The 18,765-nt window shown below is 45.1% G+C and overlaps 1 protein-coding gene across 2 annotated transcripts in view; it reads right to left on the bottom strand.

Moving 5' to 3' along the window:
- fam193a (family with sequence similarity 193 member A) overlaps positions 1-18,765 on the bottom strand; it is a 38,656-nt gene that overhangs the window by 1,330 nt on the left and 18,561 nt on the right. Inside the window, exons 8-22 of one of the 2 annotated variants that reach the window (XM_029750139.1) lie at positions 16,508-16,655; positions 16,205-16,279; positions 15,927-16,001; positions 15,698-15,810; positions 15,055-15,309; positions 14,112-14,265; positions 13,511-13,654; positions 12,957-13,235; positions 9,506-9,722; positions 8,026-8,358; positions 6,896-7,202; positions 2,270-2,456; positions 1,663-1,914; positions 434-1,319; positions 179-260 (exon numbers count right to left, since the gene is read on the bottom strand). In XM_029750139.1, the coding sequence (XP_029605999.1) occupies positions 179-260; positions 434-1,319; positions 1,663-1,914; positions 2,270-2,456; positions 6,896-7,202; positions 8,026-8,358; positions 9,506-9,722; positions 12,957-13,235; positions 13,511-13,654; positions 14,112-14,265; positions 15,055-15,309; positions 15,698-15,810; positions 15,927-16,001; positions 16,205-16,279; positions 16,508-16,655 (3,507 nt within the window). The remainder of the gene's footprint in view (positions 1-178; positions 261-433; positions 1,320-1,662; positions 1,915-2,269; positions 2,457-6,895; positions 7,203-8,025; positions 8,359-9,505; positions 9,723-12,956; positions 13,236-13,510; positions 13,655-14,111; positions 14,266-15,054; positions 15,310-15,697; positions 15,811-15,926; positions 16,002-16,204; positions 16,280-16,507; positions 16,656-18,765) is intronic. The other variant, XM_029750140.1, reaches the window with a different exon arrangement.

Genomic DNA, 18,765 nt, shown 5'->3' with positions numbered 1-18,765 from the left:
GATTTAATGACAAATTGATTCACATAATAGATTCTGCATATAAAGCATCCAGCTTCACTTCAAGCTAGATTCAATTTAAACACTTTGCAACTAAGCTTCTGGACAGAACGTTTAAGCAATTTTTTCTTTAAACAAAAGCTTTATGGAGTCAATGCAAAGCAAGAGTCAAGTGCCGTACCTTTTGAAATACTCCACCTCCCTCTCAGTCTCGTCCATGTCAGTACTGTCCAGATCAATGTCTTTGGGCAAGAAAACGTCATCTGCAATAAGAGAACACTCGGTCACAAAATGGCAACTTAACAAATGTAAATGTCCCCATCTCAATATTATCTCTGGATGTTGTACGTGCCTGAAACACTTCTGCGGCCCTGAAACTAAGCATCCTACAGGGATAAATAAAACTGTACAGCATAACCTAGCATAGCATGCTGACCTATTGAGTTGTTTGTCTTGTCGGCCTTCTTCTTCTTGTTCTTCTTGGCCTTGGCCTTGGGCTGGGGAGATTCTGCGCTGAGGGGTTTGCTGTTCTGCTGGGGCTGCTCCGTCTGCGAGGCAGGCGGTGGGGAGGGCTCCAACAAGGGTCGGCTCCTCTCATCTTTCACCTGGCTCGCCGACTGCTGATGGTGCTGCCTTTTCCCGTTGTTCCTCTCCTCCTTCCTGGGTCCAGGTGCCAGAGGGACGACCGGGTCTTCTGCGGGAAGCCTGGGCCGGGTCACTTTGACATCTAGTGGTAGTTGTGGTGTATTGTTAGTGGTGGTCGCCTCTGGGGCTTTCTTGACCATCGTTGTCTCGCTGGCGGTTTGCCTGATTGGCTGCTGCTGTTTTGGCTTGGCTTTGCCATTGGCCTCCGTCGGTTGGGGTGCAACGGAGGTGCCGTTGAGAAGGAAGGGGGCTGGGGAGTTGGGGGCATTTGGGGTGAAGGGGGCCGGAGTAGGGGCTTTCTCCCTGCTGTTCTTTGGACTGTGCTGTGAGGGGGGAGGCCGGGGCTGGGCTTGGTGCTCCACTCTGGGATCCTTGTGGCCAGGGAGGCGCATGAGACTGTGCAGGAGCTGGCTCTTGCCGTTGCGGAGGTTCTCTAGGACGTTCTGGGCCGTCTGTTTGAGGGGCTGGGGGTTGTTCTGAGGTACGGGGGCGGCGAGCTCCTTGGCTTTCTCCTTTTTCTTCTTGGCGGAGCGGAGGTGCTGCAGCTCTTGCAGGCGGAGGAGTTCCCGTTGGAGGGCCTCCTCCTCCCGCCGTCGTTGCTCCTCCTCCAGGAGCTGCTGCACCTGCTCCTCCTCCCGCTCGCGGGCCTCTGCCTCCAGACGCACCTTCTCCTCCATCTGATAGACACACACACACACAGTTCACACACACAGTTCATATCCGGTTGGTCTTTTGCTTCATTTAGTAACAAAAGAATAGAACTCTGGTTTGACCCAACTCCCTATTTGAACTAAGTCCTTAGCAACAATGTTAAAATTACACCTTGAAGGGTTAGAGTTCAGCCCAAAATCAAATACTAAAACATATCATGTCTGGATTATCAGTGCAACTGTAGACCACTTGAGGTCAGCTGGGGTGAACTATTACTTTCAAAGTGACATTTTAAATCACAACACTGTCGTCGAAACAAAAAAGGATAACACGTCAAACAAAATGTTGTAAAACACTTTAAACCACTACCTTCTTCTGTTTGTGGCGGGCCCGCTTTGCAGCCTTGGAGCTGGAGGCGGGCTTGTTGTCACTGGCGCTGTTGATGAACTGCAGCAGGTCCTCCACCCGCCGGTGGTCCTCCATGCAGTCGGCGCCGCTGTCGCGCTCCACCACGGCCGGCTGCTCCTCCCTCTTGGGCTGCTCCTCCTTCCGCTTGGTCAGCCTTAGGCGCAACTTCTCGCGCATTTCCGCGTAGTTACGGCTGGTGGGCGCCGCCGGAGGCTAGGGGAGGAAACAAGGTTTAGATTATTCTGGTAGTTTGAGTTGAATATCATCAGAGCACCCAATACTATCTGGGGTGAGTTTCCGCTATACAATGTAAAATGTGTTGGGGACCTTATCAGAAGTGCTATTTAAAGTGCCATCTCTCCAGACTAGGCCCGTTCAGCTGCTGGCTAGACAGTGTCCAACAGGCCATTCTAGTAAAGATTTAGATTCTGTATTCCACAAAATGTCAGACTACATCTTAAAACACTATTACAGACTTCTGTTTCTCACTTTTCTGCAAGTTGATAGATAGTAATATACCCATATTAGTACGAGTATATGTGTGTGCGCGCATGTGTGCATGTCTTACCCCGCCGTGGCCGAAGAACTCGCAGTAGCAGCAGTCGCAGTACTTCCCTTCCTTCTGGTTGGTGGAGGTGGAGGTGGAAGAGCTGTGCTCCGAGCAGCTGTCCTCGTCCTGGCTCTCCTCGCCGTCGTAGCCCTGGTGGTCGTACGCCCCGTTTCCCTCGCAACGGTGGCCCTCACACTCGGGGTCACTAGAAGGGGTCAAAAGCCAAGGTCAAAATGTCAATGTCATGCCAATATGTAGTAGTTGAAATACCGGTAGGTGAATTTCACCCAATAAATATCTGGAACTTTCTGTACTGTCAAATAAACTGGTTCCAATTGTGGCAAGTCGGATAAGATAAAGATGTATAGTAAACATATAAACAACGTTCACACATGACTGATACATTTATCTTGCATATACCTTGTAAGAATTTGTAAGGCACAAAAATCAATTTCATTAAAGAGCAGTGCTATACAAGATAAGCATACTGTAAGTCACACAAATACATTTTTCACTGAAAAGCAGTACTGATACAAAATTGTTAGTAGTGCTCTTGGTTTTAAGAGGTAAAATAGTTTGTTCCCTGATGGCAGTGCTGCATATTGGCTCTCCAGTGGATGTATAAGATCCAAAATGATTTCTTTACCCTGCTTACGTGTGCGCTCTTTGTAAATGCTGGAGAGCCTTTTACCTTCTTCCTACAATCTTACCACTGACCTGCACAACTCTCTCTAAGGTATTCTGACTTGCCCATGTGAGGGAGCCAAACCAGGCAACAACACTAAATGTTAAGACAGGCTCAATAAAACAATCTGTAAAAGGACTAAAACAGATTTACATTAGGCCTTCTAAGTTTACAAAGGAAATACAGTCCGGATTGATACTTAGATAACACTTGCCCACAGTTAGCTCCAAAGTTCAGCTTGTTATTAACTACTGTACCGATGGTGATTGACTTGGAGCAATCAGCTTGATGGTTGTTTCCCAAAGTCTATGATTAGGTCTTTGGTCATTCAGATTTCCTCACCAGATGTCAAACTTGTCCACTGTGGACTGAATCAGGTCATCAGAATCAGATGTGCCAAGATTAGCACTGTCATCTGAGTATTTTATGTACCGTATGTTCTCAGGGCAGGTGCTCCTACAGTCATCTGTACAGTGTAAATAGGACAGGAGAGATGATTGAGCCCTGTCCTGCACTCACCAATGAATCCCACCCATGGTGGTCTATTTGATAAAATCCCCAGAATGAGTTTTGGACTTAGGTTCATATTCAAATGTTTGACCTATTAGATATGGCTGTATAGCGCTAAAAGCACTGGAAAAGGCCACAAACACCATTTAGGCATAGGACTTGGCAATGTGTAGTACAGTAGGAACAAGAACATTGTTCACTCCATTGCTTGTAGGCAAATTGAAGGGGGTCTACAATGCCTTTAATCTAATTTTGTATGTGGGAGAGAACCAAACACTCAAAACTTTTCATTATGACAGGTGTTAATGCAACAAGGGCTCCCGAGTGGCGCAGCCGTCTAAGGCACTGGGTCACTGCAGTCCCTGGTTCGAATCCAGGCTGCATCACATCCGGCCGTGATTGGGAGTCCCAAAGGGCGGCCCGCAATTGGCCCAGCGTCGTCCGGGTTTGGCTGGGGTAGGCCGTCATTTTAAATAAGAATGTTCTTAACTGACTTGCCCAGTTAAATGAAAAGGTTCAATAAAAAAAATTGAAAATAAAAACAAAGGTGGTAATCGCTGAGGACAGCAGAGCGGATCTTCTTGGGTACTGGGCATACGATGGATGATTTCTACAGAGCTGGTACTGTATGCTCCCTCAGTGAGCGTTTGAACAGCTCACAGAACACACCTGACAATTCCTTGTGACATGATTTCAGTTGCAGATGTTATCTTGGGGCAGTAGCTTTGTTTTCTGATATTAGATGTAATACCCTATCAACATCTACTTCCTCTATAACCCAATCAGAATCCCTTTGTGCTAAAGATAACATTTCACAACAGCTCATCCTCCTCAGTACTAAAGTCCAGACTACCAAAACTAGAATAAAAAGAGCTCAAACTCTCAGCAAACTCAATAGAATGTTCTTTTGAATGGACATTGAGCTCAGTGTGGTTAGTTGGTAGTCTAGAGGGGTTTTAGACCCTTCCAAGTATCCCTCATCTTTCCATCCTGGAATAGTCCTTCACCATTCTCTTTGTAACCCTTTTTGCTTATTTTGAAGGGACCACTGTATCCTCACAAAAATGTATGTAATCAGACAAAGCCTCTAAAGTTTCATCCAGTGTGGCATTTTCTGAGAACACAGTCCAATCACTACTGTCAAAGCAGTCTTGCAGCACTGCACTGGATGTGTCATTCCACTGTTTGACTGATTTATAGACTTCTCCCTCTGTAGTTTACTTCGGTAGGCTGGAATGAGGTGGACTGCATTAAGATCCTAGGTGCTTAGAGGAGCCTTCTGAATAGACTGGTGTTTTACTACCCCTTGTTGCACATGTAACATATTGCTGATAAGAAGGAAGAGTCTTTTTGAGAGCACAGCTGTTGAAAATCACCCAGTGTAAAATAAAATCGCGGAGTCAGGTGAGTTTGACTATGCGCTGCACGCATAACGTGATTACATCTGCTGTGCAAGTAATATTGGTTGTGGGTAGTACATTAACAAGAATGATAAAGAACTGACCGAATTCACGGGGCCGGTACTTTGGTGTGAAGGAGAGGGATAGTAGCGCCACATCTGATGAGCGGTGCGATTCCAGAGTGGTACAATATACGACGATGGAAGCTAGATCTACTGAGGCTTTTATAAAGCTAGCCAACTTCAGTTAGCTTCACATTCCAGCTGAGACTTCATTCATACTACGATTGTGGATATTGTGCTCGTCTGCCTGCCGCTAACTCTAGTAGGCTTGTAACAGAGTTAATTCTTGATTAAAACAAAGCTGAAAAATCAAAATCGATGGGCGAGTCAAGTTATCTTGCAAATTCAGCAGGCTATAGTGTGAAATTTGCCGTTAGAAGTGCTGTCGGTCTTTTATTACGTATTGTAACGACTATTTAATGTCGTCTTTGGTGTGCTTATCAATGCAACTGCAGCTTTTATCTAAAATAATTGTATTAACTAAGTCATACAAAAGGTGTGAAGTTTCAAACGGATTCTGTCATTAATAAATGTGTAATGTGCTAGGTATTTTAACATTACTATATTTTTTAAAACAAAAAAAACACTTTGATTAATACAATATTTACTCAGTCATCTTCAAATTATTATTTTATTTAACTAGGCAAGTCAGTTAAGAACAAATTCTTATTTGCAATGATGGCCTACCCAGCCAAACCCCCACGACGCTGGGCCAATTGTGCGCTGCCCTATGGGCCTCCCAATCACTGCCGGATGTGATACAGCCTGGATTCGAACCAGGGACTGTAGTGACACCTCTTGCAATTAGATGCAGTGCCTTAGACCAGGAGCCAAGGGGATGATGATGCAATCTTTCAGAGAGGGAGGGAATATATGATTTCATTGGTCCTCCAACCACACTTCATTCAGAGTAAATGGAGTTAGCCTGATCCGGAACAAGTTAGTTCTGAAGGACTCGTTGCCATAGAAATGTACATGGCTAAAAGCTGTGCCACATTCATATTACCGGTTATTTATAGTAGAACTCAGTTGACCAAAGTTGCCTCACTAACTCCTCAAACCTCATTCGAAGTATAGGGCTCAGGATATTGGCAGATCTGCTGTACGCTTTGTTGACATAAATGCAAACCCTGCCTCTGTGCTTTTCCCCATGTCAATGGCATGCCTGTATGGTGTTCCGAATCCGACAAAGCTCAGTTCGGAGTCAATGACATGTCATCTAACCATGTTTCAGTAAGACTGATCAGTTTGGCCTCTCGGTATGCCCATTGGAAAGTAACGTTGACATCCATTTCATGGAGTACAGAAGGGCGCTATGGGCTTCCAATGTTTTGGTTATGAGTAAGACCTAGTTGTTTAGAAGCCCACTCAAAGCATCAGTGGGTGGTTACAATTCAATGCTCTCCAATAGCCATGGAGAGGTAGTAGGCAGTTGTTTTGCCTAATCAACTGATACAGGATCAGATTTGAATTCATGCGCAATATTAAAAATAAAAGGTTGCAGCACGCTCAGTGCTCCGTTGACATTTCACAGAGATATGCTTGTTTAACACTTAATATGAACAGCGTATACTAAAATATGAAAATACTACATATCATGTCTCAAATTCAATATCCATCTTACCTCTATTGTTTAACGTCCTCCGGATTTGAGAAGAAAGATGAATGTCATATGCCTGTCAGGTAGTCTTAATTCTCGCACAGCACCCAGCCTAGCTGACGCAAAGCTATTTTCCAAATTCCTGACCACCTTTTTTCATCTGACCTCCGTTGATTTAGTCACCCAAATGTCTTACCTTTCTTCACACAGATTATGATAGAGACATAAGGTTTAGCCCATTGTTTTTCTTAGGGGATTATCTACACAATGTGTTTTTGATTGGACACACTATACAGACCTTGATATTTTCTCATCGCTCTACTGGTCAATGTTAGTATCAGGAGATCTTAGATTTGTGATAAAAGGAAACTTAAACAAGGGACTGACCTGCACACGCTGGGCGGGGCGCTGATGGCCCCGTCGGCTGGGGCGGCGGTAGGCGGCTCGGCTGGGGACAAGCACATGCCCTGGTGGTGGGCCTCCATGAAGCCTGGGGCCGGGGTGGGAGTCGTTGGGAAGGGCTGCGAGCTCATGCTGGGGTAGTGGTGCTGGGCGATGGGGCCAGGGGCAGGAGGCAGAGCTGGGCCAGATGAGAGCTGAGGGAGGGAGGCCAGGCCTGTGGGGCTATTCCTAGGGGCAATGGGGCCAGGTTGTTGCCTATGGTCCTCTTTACCTATATTGTGAAACACATCACCTGGCAGAGACAGAAGAAAAAAACAAATGCATATGATGCATTTGCACATTCAGCAGCTGGTCAGTGAAGATCGGAGACAATTCACAAGAAGTCATCTTAAATGCCTCAATGAAGGAAATACATTTACAATCTATTTACACTAAGTCAGACCCATGTTTTTGGGTCATCAGGTATATTCTGACCTCTGCTTGTCTATTCTGTATTTGGAACATGTAAAAATTACAATCATTGCTGCAAACACAACACTTTCCCTTTCTCAGGCAGCTTTCCTGTCACATCAGTACAGATCAAGAAGAAGCTAATTCAGGCCATTGAGACACAGACTTGGGGCTAGTGACTGCTAGCCGTAAGCAACCCCCCACCCCATTTTATCACATAATTACAAAACTAAGTCGGTAGCCGAAGTCTACGCCCCTTTGTTTGCGATTGGTCAACAGTAAGGATTCTTCAAAAGTCTTTGCTGTCCTTCTACGACAGACTTTTTCATTGAGTAATATTGCACCACACATCTTAGTTAAATGTAATATTGTGCGACTAAGACCTTCCCTGCAAAAACGTCAAAATTAATGATGGATTTCTTGAGTTAATTCTGACTACAGCGTCTCAAAAAGGACAAACAGTACTACTGCTGCTTTTTTTTAATGTTCAAGCGAAGGTCTTTTAAAGGAGCACACAAGCACACTAGTTTGGTTATGAAGCATGCTGACACCTTTAGAATGAACCAAATGTATCGGGCATGTGGTGATGTGCTAGTATGGATATTGGAACGTAGCAGTGTGCCATCGGGCTAGCCCTAAGCTGCGCTCCTCCTCCTCAGTTTTACCTAAGGAGTTGGGTCTTTTAGATGAAACTTGGATGTGATTATTACTTGACTGGACAGTGGTTGCCGTGCAGGAGACTGAGGCGGTGGAGGCAGAGGTGGCCATCACCACTTTGTTGGCCTCCAGGAAGGCATCTTGGAAATTGTAGAGACACTTCTTCTTGGCGCCGTTCTTCCTCTCCCTGGGCAGGGGCTGTTGCTGCTCCGACGGCGAGGGTGGGAGGAGGTGAAGGGGGGTGGGTTCGGCCGAGGCGGTGTGGGCGTGGTCACCATAGCTGGAGGAGGAGGGCAGGGGGAGGGGCACGTCAGGGTGGTGGGGTGATCCCAGCATGTCCCCTGGAGATGAAGACAAACATTTTATTTGTATTTATTTAGCCTTTATTTAACCAGGCAAGTCAATTAAGAACAAATTCTTATTTACAAGGGCGGCCTGGTGAAAAACAAGAGTTAGGTGCATGTGTAAGATCCTGTGTACGTCCAAAGATTTAGATGGGTGAGAAGGAACATCGGACACAAACAATAAGAATGGCTCTCACAGTATACAGAGTTCAAGTGTACATTGAATTCTATGGCACGAGGGAGGAACAATTCTATTTCATAGAGCCAAAACACACAACACTGAACCTTGTTGGGACCCATCCTTGTATAAACTACAGAGACCACACCCCTCGGACAAAGACACTGATCCGACAGGAGGAGGAGGAGCTGGGAGAAGGAGGCTGAAATGGGAGTGGAATGGGGCCTCTTACTACAAGAGCAGACATGTACATATTACCATAGCTACATACATGTACATATTACCTCAACTAACCAGTGCACCAGCACATTGACTCTGTACCAGTAACCCCTGTATATAGCCTCGCTTGTTATTTTACTGCTGTTTAATTATTCATTACTTTCATTTTCTATTTATCACATTTTTACTTAACACTTATTTATTTTATTTTTCTTAACTTCTTAAAGCATTGTTGGTTAAGGGCTTGTAAGTAAGCATTTCACTGTAAGGTTTACACCTGTTGTATTTGGCGCATTTGACAAATACAATTTAATTTGATTTGATGCAGATGCAGGCAATGGAGCTGAAATAAAATGAGCAGCTCCTCCTTTAGCCTACATTAGGGATGGACGAATCATCTTCCTCTTGGAGAACTACTTGGTATGCAGGCTTTTGCTCCAGCCCCGTTGTACCACACCTGATTTAACTAATTAAGATGAATTATTCTTAGTGAGCAGCTGATTAGTAGAATCAGGTGGGCTATATTAGGTTTTGTAGTGAAATTCTGCAGTATGATAGCTAGCTCCGTGGTGAAGTTCCCTCACAGATCTAAGATCAGCTTCCCTTCCCCCAATCTTAACTGTAACCTTTTGTGTGGAAAATGCAAAACGGACTCAGTACCAGCGTCAAGGTGCAATTTCACCCTACACCAGCTCTCCAGGAGGAAGGTTGGTCGCCCATGGGCTAGATGAAGAGGTATGTTCTCACCTGGCAGGGGCTCCTGCAGCAGCACTGATGGGTTCCAATTCTTCATCATGGCAGCATCGCAGATGTTCTCGAACTTGAGCGAGAGGCACTGCAGCGAGCTGTTCCAGTCGCCAGCACCGCCACCAAAGCAGTTCTGGTAGACGTGGTCCGGTAGGGAGGGGCTGAAGGCCTGCTGCTTGGGCCCCGTGTGGCTCGAGGTAGGGGCAAGGGGGATAGGCTAGGAAGAGAATAGAAGAGTTCTATGTTTGATCTGACAATCTTGATGGTTGTACAGTCGTCTCAAATACAACTGAAGGACCTTAGCGTTACTCTGGATCCTGACTTCTCTTTTGAAGAACATGTCAAGAATATTTCAAGGGCAGCTTTTTTCCATCTTCCTAACATAGCAAAAATCTGAAACTTTGTCCAAAGATTATACAGAAACGCTAATCCATGCTTTTGTCACTTCTAGATTGGACTACTGCAATGCTCAACTCTCAGGCTAACCGGATAAAGCACTAAATAAACTTCAGTTTGACACTAACACGGCTGCTACAATCTTGGCTAGAACAAAAACATTTGATCATATTACTCCAGTGCTAGCCTCTCTACACTGGCTTCCTGTTAAGGCTAGGGCTGATTTCAAGGTTTTACTGCTAACCTACAAAGCACTACATGGGCTCCTAACGTACGCTACAGTCACAAGACGCAAGCCTCCTTATTGTACTTAGAATTTCTAAGCAAACAACTGGAGGCAGGGCTCCCTCCTATAGAGTCTTTACTGAAGACTCATCTCTTCAGAAGGTCCTATGAATAAGTGTAGCATGGCTCAGGGATGCGAAGGTGAATGGCAAGACACCTGAGTGACGAACCACCCTTGCTGTCTCGGGACAAAAAGAACACCTATGTGAAAATGCTGTTCATTGACTACAGCTCAGAGTTCAACATCATAGTGCCCACGAAGCTCATCACTAAGCTAAGGACCCTGGGACTAAACACCTCCCTCTGCAACTGGTTCCTGGACTTCCTGATGGGGCGCACGCAGGTGGTAAGGGTAGGCAATAACACATCTGCCACGCTGACCCTCAACACTGGGGCCCCTCAGGGGTGTGTACTTAGTCCCCTCCTGTACTCCCTGTTCACCCACAACAGCGTGGCCTAACACGACTCCAACACCATCATTAAGTTTGCTGACGACACAACAGTGGTAGGCCTGATCACAGACAACGATGAGACAGCCTACAGGAAGGAGGTTAGAGAATTGGCAGTGTGGCAGGACAACAACCTCTCCCTCAATGTGAGCAAGACAAAAGGAGCTGATCGTGGACTACAGGAAAAGGCGGACCGAACAGGCCGACATTAACATCGACAGGGCTGTAGTGGAGCGGGTCGAGAGTTTCAAGTTCCTTGGTGTCCACATCACCAACGAACTATCATGGTCCAAACACATCAAGACCGAAGAGGGCACGACAAAACCTTTTCCCCCTCAGGACTCTGAAAAGATTTGGCATGGGTCCCCAAATCCTCAAAAAGTTCTACAACAGCACCATCGAGAGCATCCTGACCTGTTGCATCACCGCCTGGTATGGCAACTGCTCGGCATCTGACCGTAAGGCGCTACAGAAGGTAGTGCGTCCGGCCCAGTACATCACTAAGGCCAAGCTTCCTGCCATCCAGGACCTATATAATAGGCGGTGTCAAAGGAAAGCCCATAAAATTGTCAGATACTCCAGTCACCCAAGTCATAGACTGTTCTCTCTGCCACCACACGGCAAGAGGTACTGAAGCACCAAGTCTAGGTCCAAAATACTTTAACAGCTTCTACATCTAAGCCATAAGGCTGCTGAACAATTAATCAAAATGGCCACCGGACTAACTACATTGACACCCCCCCATTTGTTTTGTACACTGCTGCTACTCACTTTTTTATTATCTACGTATAGTCACATCACCCCTACCTACATGTACAAATTACCTCAACTAACCTGTACCCACGCACACTGACTCAGTACCGGTACCCCCTGTATATAGCCTCATTAGTTATTTTATCGTGTTACTTTTTACTTTAGTTTATTTGGTAAATGTTTTCTTAACTCTTCTTGAACTGCACTGGGCTTGTAAGTAATCATTTCACGGTAAGGTCTACACTTGCTGTATTCGGTGCATGTGACAAAGTTTGATGTGATTGTGTCTGACCAGCTCCCTTCACTGGGATTCTCTGCCTCTGACCCTATTGGACTCCTAGTCTCTCAACATATTTTCAATAGTGACAATTTTTTACAACACCCGTGCTTCTACACCTGCATTGCTTGCTGTTTGGGGTTTTAGGCTGGGTTTCTGTACAGCACTGTGATATCAGCTGATGTAAGAAGGGATTTATAAATACATTTGATTGATTGGCATAACCAAGCTGCAATCCCTCATAGTAGATATGAGCTCATTTGATACAGTGCAACCTCTTGTGGTATATCCATGCAATTACAGCGAAATAATCAACCAAAAAAGGTATAACAGAGTTGAATCACTTCCTTGTGATGTTGGTGTAAATCCCCTGAAGGGAATGTTTCAATGGGCAAATTCCATTTGCATGGCCCGGTGCCACGGTTGGGTGGAGATTTCACTTAAGGACCAATGGAAAATGCAAAAACTCCACCTACCCAGGGTACCGGGCCATGCAAAATTAACTCCATCAATGAAAAATTACCAGTTAAGAGGGATGAGAGGTTACAACTCAAATCATATCCTGAAACTTATATCATGTAAATCCCCATCAATTTTCTAGACAAAGTATAGCCAATACAGTGTCTGTAACTAGGGCTGTGACAATTATAGCATTTTTGTTAATTGTCATGCAGATGACCACAGTTACTCATAATTGTAATTTTGTTTTAAAATATTTTGATCTTATAATGCATCTTTGAAAATTGTATACAACATACCTAATGAATATAACACAGCCGTCTAAAAAACAAATGGTTTTGACTGCTTGGAACATTTGTAAATGCAGCTTCTCCTCCAAACTGCTTGTGAAATGATGACCAACTTTACCCACTTCATGTAAAAATGAAAAACTGCTATTGGGTAAACTATACATAGTTAAATCCCCCATTCTCCTGAAATGAATGTACTAATACGATTATAATTTTTGTTGGTCATTGTCCATAACTCAGTTGCATGATTATACGATAACCGTGCCAGCCCTATCTGTATCCCAATACCCCATAAATGACTTCCATTCGTTGTCTCCTCTCCCTCAAGACCGTTGAAATGGCTTTCACCTATCAACATCCTTACAGAGCAGTGGTAAGGTCAGTAAGGGACACAAGGAAGCCTTTCAAGACTATTGGGGCACAGCCTGTATCTGTCAAGCATTCAGGAGTAAATAGAAGCTGCCCTTAACCACAGACACAGGGTCAGATTTCATCTACCTCAAGCAAGTACAGTTGTTAGTGGTATGTGTGTGTTCACTCACCTTGCTGTGTGAAAGGGGGGGGCTGGGGTAGAGTGTGGGGTGCAGCAGGGGCCGAGGCAGGTGGGAGAGGTTATGCAGGGGCAGGTGGCCGTGGATGTGGGGGTAGAGGTGGAGGGCCGGGTGACTGGGGTTCTGGTTGTCGCCCCCAGTGAAGAACTGGTGGTGGTGGCCGGAGGGGGGTGCGTGGATCCGGCTGGGGGAGAGGGGGGGGCCCAGGGGGGCAAGGGAGGAGGACAGGTCCTGGTTGCACACGTGGCACTCGCAGGCGTGCTGTTCCACCTGGAATGAGAGAGGAACAAGATGGCTACCGTGAGTTGTCCTTCATGTGCACCAGTGTTGCTTGTCATTTTTTCTCCTCCTTTCAGCATTAAGACTACTGTGGAAGCATTTTGAGCAAGACGGCGACATACACAACAGGGTGTGTGGAGGCTGTGTACCCCATGCATTGGAATCCATTCAAACTGAACAGAATCTTTCTCTAGGTATTCTATATCTCAGTAGGTTAACCTGATTCAAATTCTACCTCAAGCCCTAGTTGTGTAGTGTGGTTGTACCTGTTGCTGTGGGTAGAAGGGCGGAGGGCTGTTGCTCTTCCCTGGCGAAAGCTCCCCCTGCTGGCCCGGAGGCTCCCCGCCGCTCTCCTCGTCAGCCTCCTCGTCACCCTCCGACGAACTACTGCTGCTGCTCCCTCCAGGAGACTGGACAGAGCGAGAGGGGGGGAAGAGAGCGAAAAATCAGAGGAAGAGGGGAGAGTGGGGGGAATGGAAAGACAGAGAGAGAGAGAGAGGGGAGGAGGGGGGCAGAGGATGAGAGGGAGAGAAATTAGAAAGAAAACAGAGGGAGAGAGGAGAGTGAGGAGGATAGAGATGGGAGAGAGAAAGAGAGAAATGCAGCAGGAATGAGTCAGAGTCAAAGTACATTTCCTCAATCAAATCTGTCCCAGTCCAGGAACTTCGCACAGAGAAATTCAGCAGAGAAATGTGCCAAACTTGCATCAAGGGCACCGTCACACACGGTGTAGGGTGAAGTTACCCCAGATGCTGATCTTGGGCCAGTTTAGCATTTTCCCCACTAATGGTTAGGATTGGGGAAGCTGATCCTTGATCTGTAACTAGGGTAAACGTCACCCCACAGCCGTCAACCACCCACCCACACCTCATCTTTGAGCGCCATGTTCTCCCCGCCACCGTTGAGCTCGCTGTGCAGGCCGTTCATCCTGGCCACCACCCCTGGGTCCTCGTAGCCCCCCATGGGGTAGATGTCTGCAAACTTGCCCAACAGCGGAGGCACTTCGTCCTCGTCGCTACCACTATGAGGAGAGGAGGGAGAGAGGGAAAAATAAAATAATGAAGGTGAATACCAAAACAGGAGTGAACAAGTTTTCATGATAAAAATCATTATAGGAAATGACATTACATGATTGGAGAGCACATACCTGATAAAAGAGTTATAACTACATATACCACAAGAGTAATCATAACCACAACAAATACAACCATACCCACATCAACTAGATATTGGAATAAATCGTACTGGTAGCATGAACTAGTCCCGGGCGATCTGGACAAAAAAAATCCACATCACGATAAATTGGATGAATAACAAGAATGATAAATTGAACAATACATTTACAACATTAATGTGTATTTTTTGTAATATTACCCTTAAAACTACTACTTTGAATGTTGTAGCTATCAATTGTACCATTAACAATTACTCGTATTAGCAAACTTATTTCATACTTCACATTTCTCTAGTAGGGACCTACCTATAGGTTATTTATAGTAATGATTGATATCAGCAAAAAGTGGTCGGTGTTGATCATTTCAGATGATCGTCCCAGCTCTAGCATGAACTCATAAAGCCATTATTTGTGCCTTTTAGTCATGTATATCTTTGATAGATTTATATATATATAAAAAAAATAACATTACATTATTGTAATGTATTGCTTTTTTTGTATGTTTTTTTTGTATGATATTTTATTGCTTTACATTATATACTCAGGACTTGTATGGAAAAAACATTTGCTATGATCTCCCGAATAAATAAATACATATTTTTACAACAAAGAACACGCCACCCCTGGTGGACTTACAAGGTGGTGGCGACCCCTTCTGGCAGGATGAGGCGCGAGTGCTGCTGTATAGTGATGGGCGAGCTGGAGGCCGAAGCAGAGGCTGAGCTGCCCCCGGAGGACAGACTGGGGGGGTGCACCTCGGCCAGGTAGTCCCGGTGCTGTGGGGGCTCCGTGGCCTGAAGCGGCAGCTTGATGTGGAGGTCCTCGGCAATGGGCGGGTCCATAATGCCGCACGTCAGGATGTGGGAGAGGCTGCAGTCGTCGCAGGTGCATCTGGGGGAGGGATAGTTGTTAATTAAAAAAGGTGGTTTCGCAAGTGGCCAGTGGTGGTGTTCCAGGTCATCTTTTTTGTGGTCAAGCTGAAAATCTCAGAAGGTTGATATATTATAGTGATGTGGTTCATGAGATGCTAAACACTTTCGGGTCACTGAATAACACTGGGTACTGGCTAGAAACATGGGTTTGCTCTACTTTGGGTTGATAAATAAGGATTAAAAACATACCTGCACACGAAGTTTGAATGTCTCATTGGACTTGTGTCATATAATACCCACATAGGTAAAAAAATTAAAATAAATAGGTAGTATTTTATTTAGACACGCTACAAATAAACAAACACACCATCTGTAAATTGTAAGCAAAATGAATCCTCCAAACTCACCGTCTTCGATAATTGCAATTTGGACAGTCTGGAATGCTGAGACGAGAGGAGAGCATTCTCATCGTGTCTGTAAAGTTACTGTCACCAGCTAAAGATTTCTTACTGTTGGTTAACTGCAAAGACAAAATCAAATTCATGTACAGGAGATTTAAAGGGTACACCATCAAAATCTGTCTGACCAGTTCCACAAATAAATCAACTATTTCTATAGACTATTTGTCCATCATACCTGTTCTTCTATAAACCTCCTCTGTTTAAAGAATTCCCAGTCTTCCTTCAGCATCCGTTGTTTTGTTTTCAAAGTCTGTAAATAGGTAGACTTCAATTATGAGCTTTGACAGATTGAGGTCGAAACATGTCAGCTTTTTAATAAATAACAGTATGTAAAATCACCTTTTCTCTGTTGGACTACATAAATAATATGACATAAATAATAGGGGTAAGTGTTAGACAATCCTGTTAACTACAGTAAAAAAATAAAATTTAGTTGCGTGATAAACCACTTACATTTTTGCTAATTAAAGACTTATGTGGTTCTGTCCGTTGATTTGTGAGATTCTGGCTCTCCACCTTAAAAAGCAGCTGACAAAAAGAGAAAAACAAATTGTTAACATCAGAGAGACCAAAAGAAAACCATTCAAAGGAGATGCATTTGTTAAAAACCTTCAGGACATCACAATATGTTATTGACATTTATTTAAGTTCCATTGTCACACACAAGGAACAGCCCGTGGAGTGTAGCAAAGACAGGGATATTGTGTGTATATGATGTGTTTCTCTCGGTCTGTGTGTGTGTGTGGGTGTGTGTACCTGTTCGTCGACGTAGTCGTCAATCCTCTTCTCACACTCCTGCCACTCGGCCGCCACGGTGGCCATCTCCTGCTCCAGCTGCTGGTAGCTCTCCAGCAGGGTCCTGTACATGTCCTCGCTATACGAGTCGTGGGAGGCCGTACCGTGCCTAATCAGAAATTGTATTATTTTTTTAAAGAAAACATTGGAAACACACAGCTAGGCCAGTTTATCATACCAATGGCCTATTTAGGTTTGAGGATAGACCAGGTTTAATGATGTTGCTATACTAAGACAAACAAAAAGGGATTATATAGGGAGACGATCAAAAACAATGATATAATAATCCTCACAGAAGCATACACCTCAATAACTGATTTCCAAGATAGCGTAGCAGTCAGACGTCTTTGTCCTGTCGGGTCCCATGTATATATCTTTTTCTTCGCATCTTTTTAAAATATTTTCCTAAACCTCAACTTCTAAATACTCTCCTGCAACCCGCCTCACCCAATGTGGCGTGGATCTGTTTTTTTTCCTAAAGTATTTCTATTTACTTCGGATCTGGAATCCCTCAACTGAAGCTAGCCAGCTAACTACCTACCAGCTACCAGTCAGCAAACCATTGCTTGCGGTCATCAGCTAACCTTTAGCTCGGAAAGCTGTCGCCAGTTCGAATAACGTGACTCAAACCAGAGCATAACGGACCTATAAATAATAATTATTTTATATATTTTTTCCCACATATCCCCGGATTCCTACCGCAAACTCTGAACATTTTCATCTGGATCTTCGCAAATAGCTAACTGCAATCCCGGGTGACTACTCCTGGCTAGCGTTTCCATCCCGGAGCAAGCACCAATTAGCCTGAAGCTAGCTCGGCCAGGGCTCCTGTGCTACCACCGAAGCCCACTCCTGAGCTACAATATCCGGACCCCTTCTACTGCCGGTACGGGGCACGGAACCCCGCCGATCCTCTACGACTGGAATACCGACATAATCTGCCCGAGGATTCCAACAGGCCCCTCAGGCGCGACGCCCGCTGAAGGCCCATTCTGCTAACCGGCCTGCTAGCTATCTAGACCTACTTGGAACCCTACTAATTCCACGACTGGTCTATGGACGTCACTGCACGAAGAGGCAAAAACAGACTTACCCCCACCGCGACGTCCCCCAAAGGCTAACTTGCTAGCCCCGGTCTGCCAACTGCTTGCTTGCTAACCCGGTCTGCTAACTGCTAGCTTGCCAGCCCCGGTCTGCTAACTGCTAGCTTGCCAGCCCCGGTCTGCTAATTGCTAGCTTGTGTAGCCCCGGCCTACTAACTGTTAGCTTGTTAGTATCGACCTGCTAACTGTCTGAATCGCCGTGTCCCCAGTCAGCCCAACCAATCACTGGACCCATATGTTCACTTAGCTACGCATGCCTCTCTCTAATATCAATATGCCTCGTCCATTACCATCCTGGTTAGTGATTGTCTTATTTCACTGAAGAGCATCTAGCCCTGCTCAATATGCCTTAATAACCAACCATGTTGTTCCACCTCCTACATATGCGATGACGTCACCTGGTTTAAACGTCTCTAGAGACTATATCTCTCTCTCATCATTACTCAATGCCTAGGTTTACCTCCAATGTACTCACATCCTACCTTACCTTTGTCTGTACACTATGCCTTGAATCTATGCTATCGTGCCCAGAAACCTGCTCCTTTAACTCTTTCTCCCAAACGTGCTAGACGGCCAGTTCGTCTAGCACGTACCCTTATCCTACTTCTCCTCTGGTGATGTAGAGGTTAATCCATGACCTGCAGTGCCTAGCTCCACTATCACTCCCCAGGGGCTCTCATTTGTTGACTTCTGTAACTGTAAAAGCCTTGGTTTCATGCATGTTAACATTAGAAGCCTACTCCCTAAGTTTGTTTTACTCAGTAATCTGTAAATAAAAATCATAAATAACTTTGGAAAACTCCGTGTCTGAATCCTGGCTTAGGAAAACCACCAAAAACCCTGAAATTTCAAATCGCTAACTATAGCATTTTCCGCGAAGATACAACTCCCAAAGGGGGCGGTGTTGCAATCTACTGCAAAGATAGTAATACAGAACTCTGCAGGCTATCCAAGTCTGTACCCAAACAACTGTGCCCTCAATACCATATTAGAGGTCGACCGATTAATCGGAATGGGCGATTAATTAGGGCCGATTTCATTAAAAAAAAATGCCACCGATTTGCCGATTAAAAAAAAAAATTATTATAATTTTTTTTTTTACACCTTTATTTAACT

Source organism: Salmo trutta, chromosome 4 (assembly GCF_901001165.1).
Source record: "Salmo trutta chromosome 4, fSalTru1.1, whole genome shotgun sequence".
NCBI lineage: Eukaryota > Metazoa > Chordata > Actinopteri > Salmoniformes > Salmonidae > Salmo > Salmo trutta.
The sequence above is the reverse complement of the archived record's forward strand: the minus strand, read 5'-3'. Positions and strand labels throughout refer to the sequence as shown.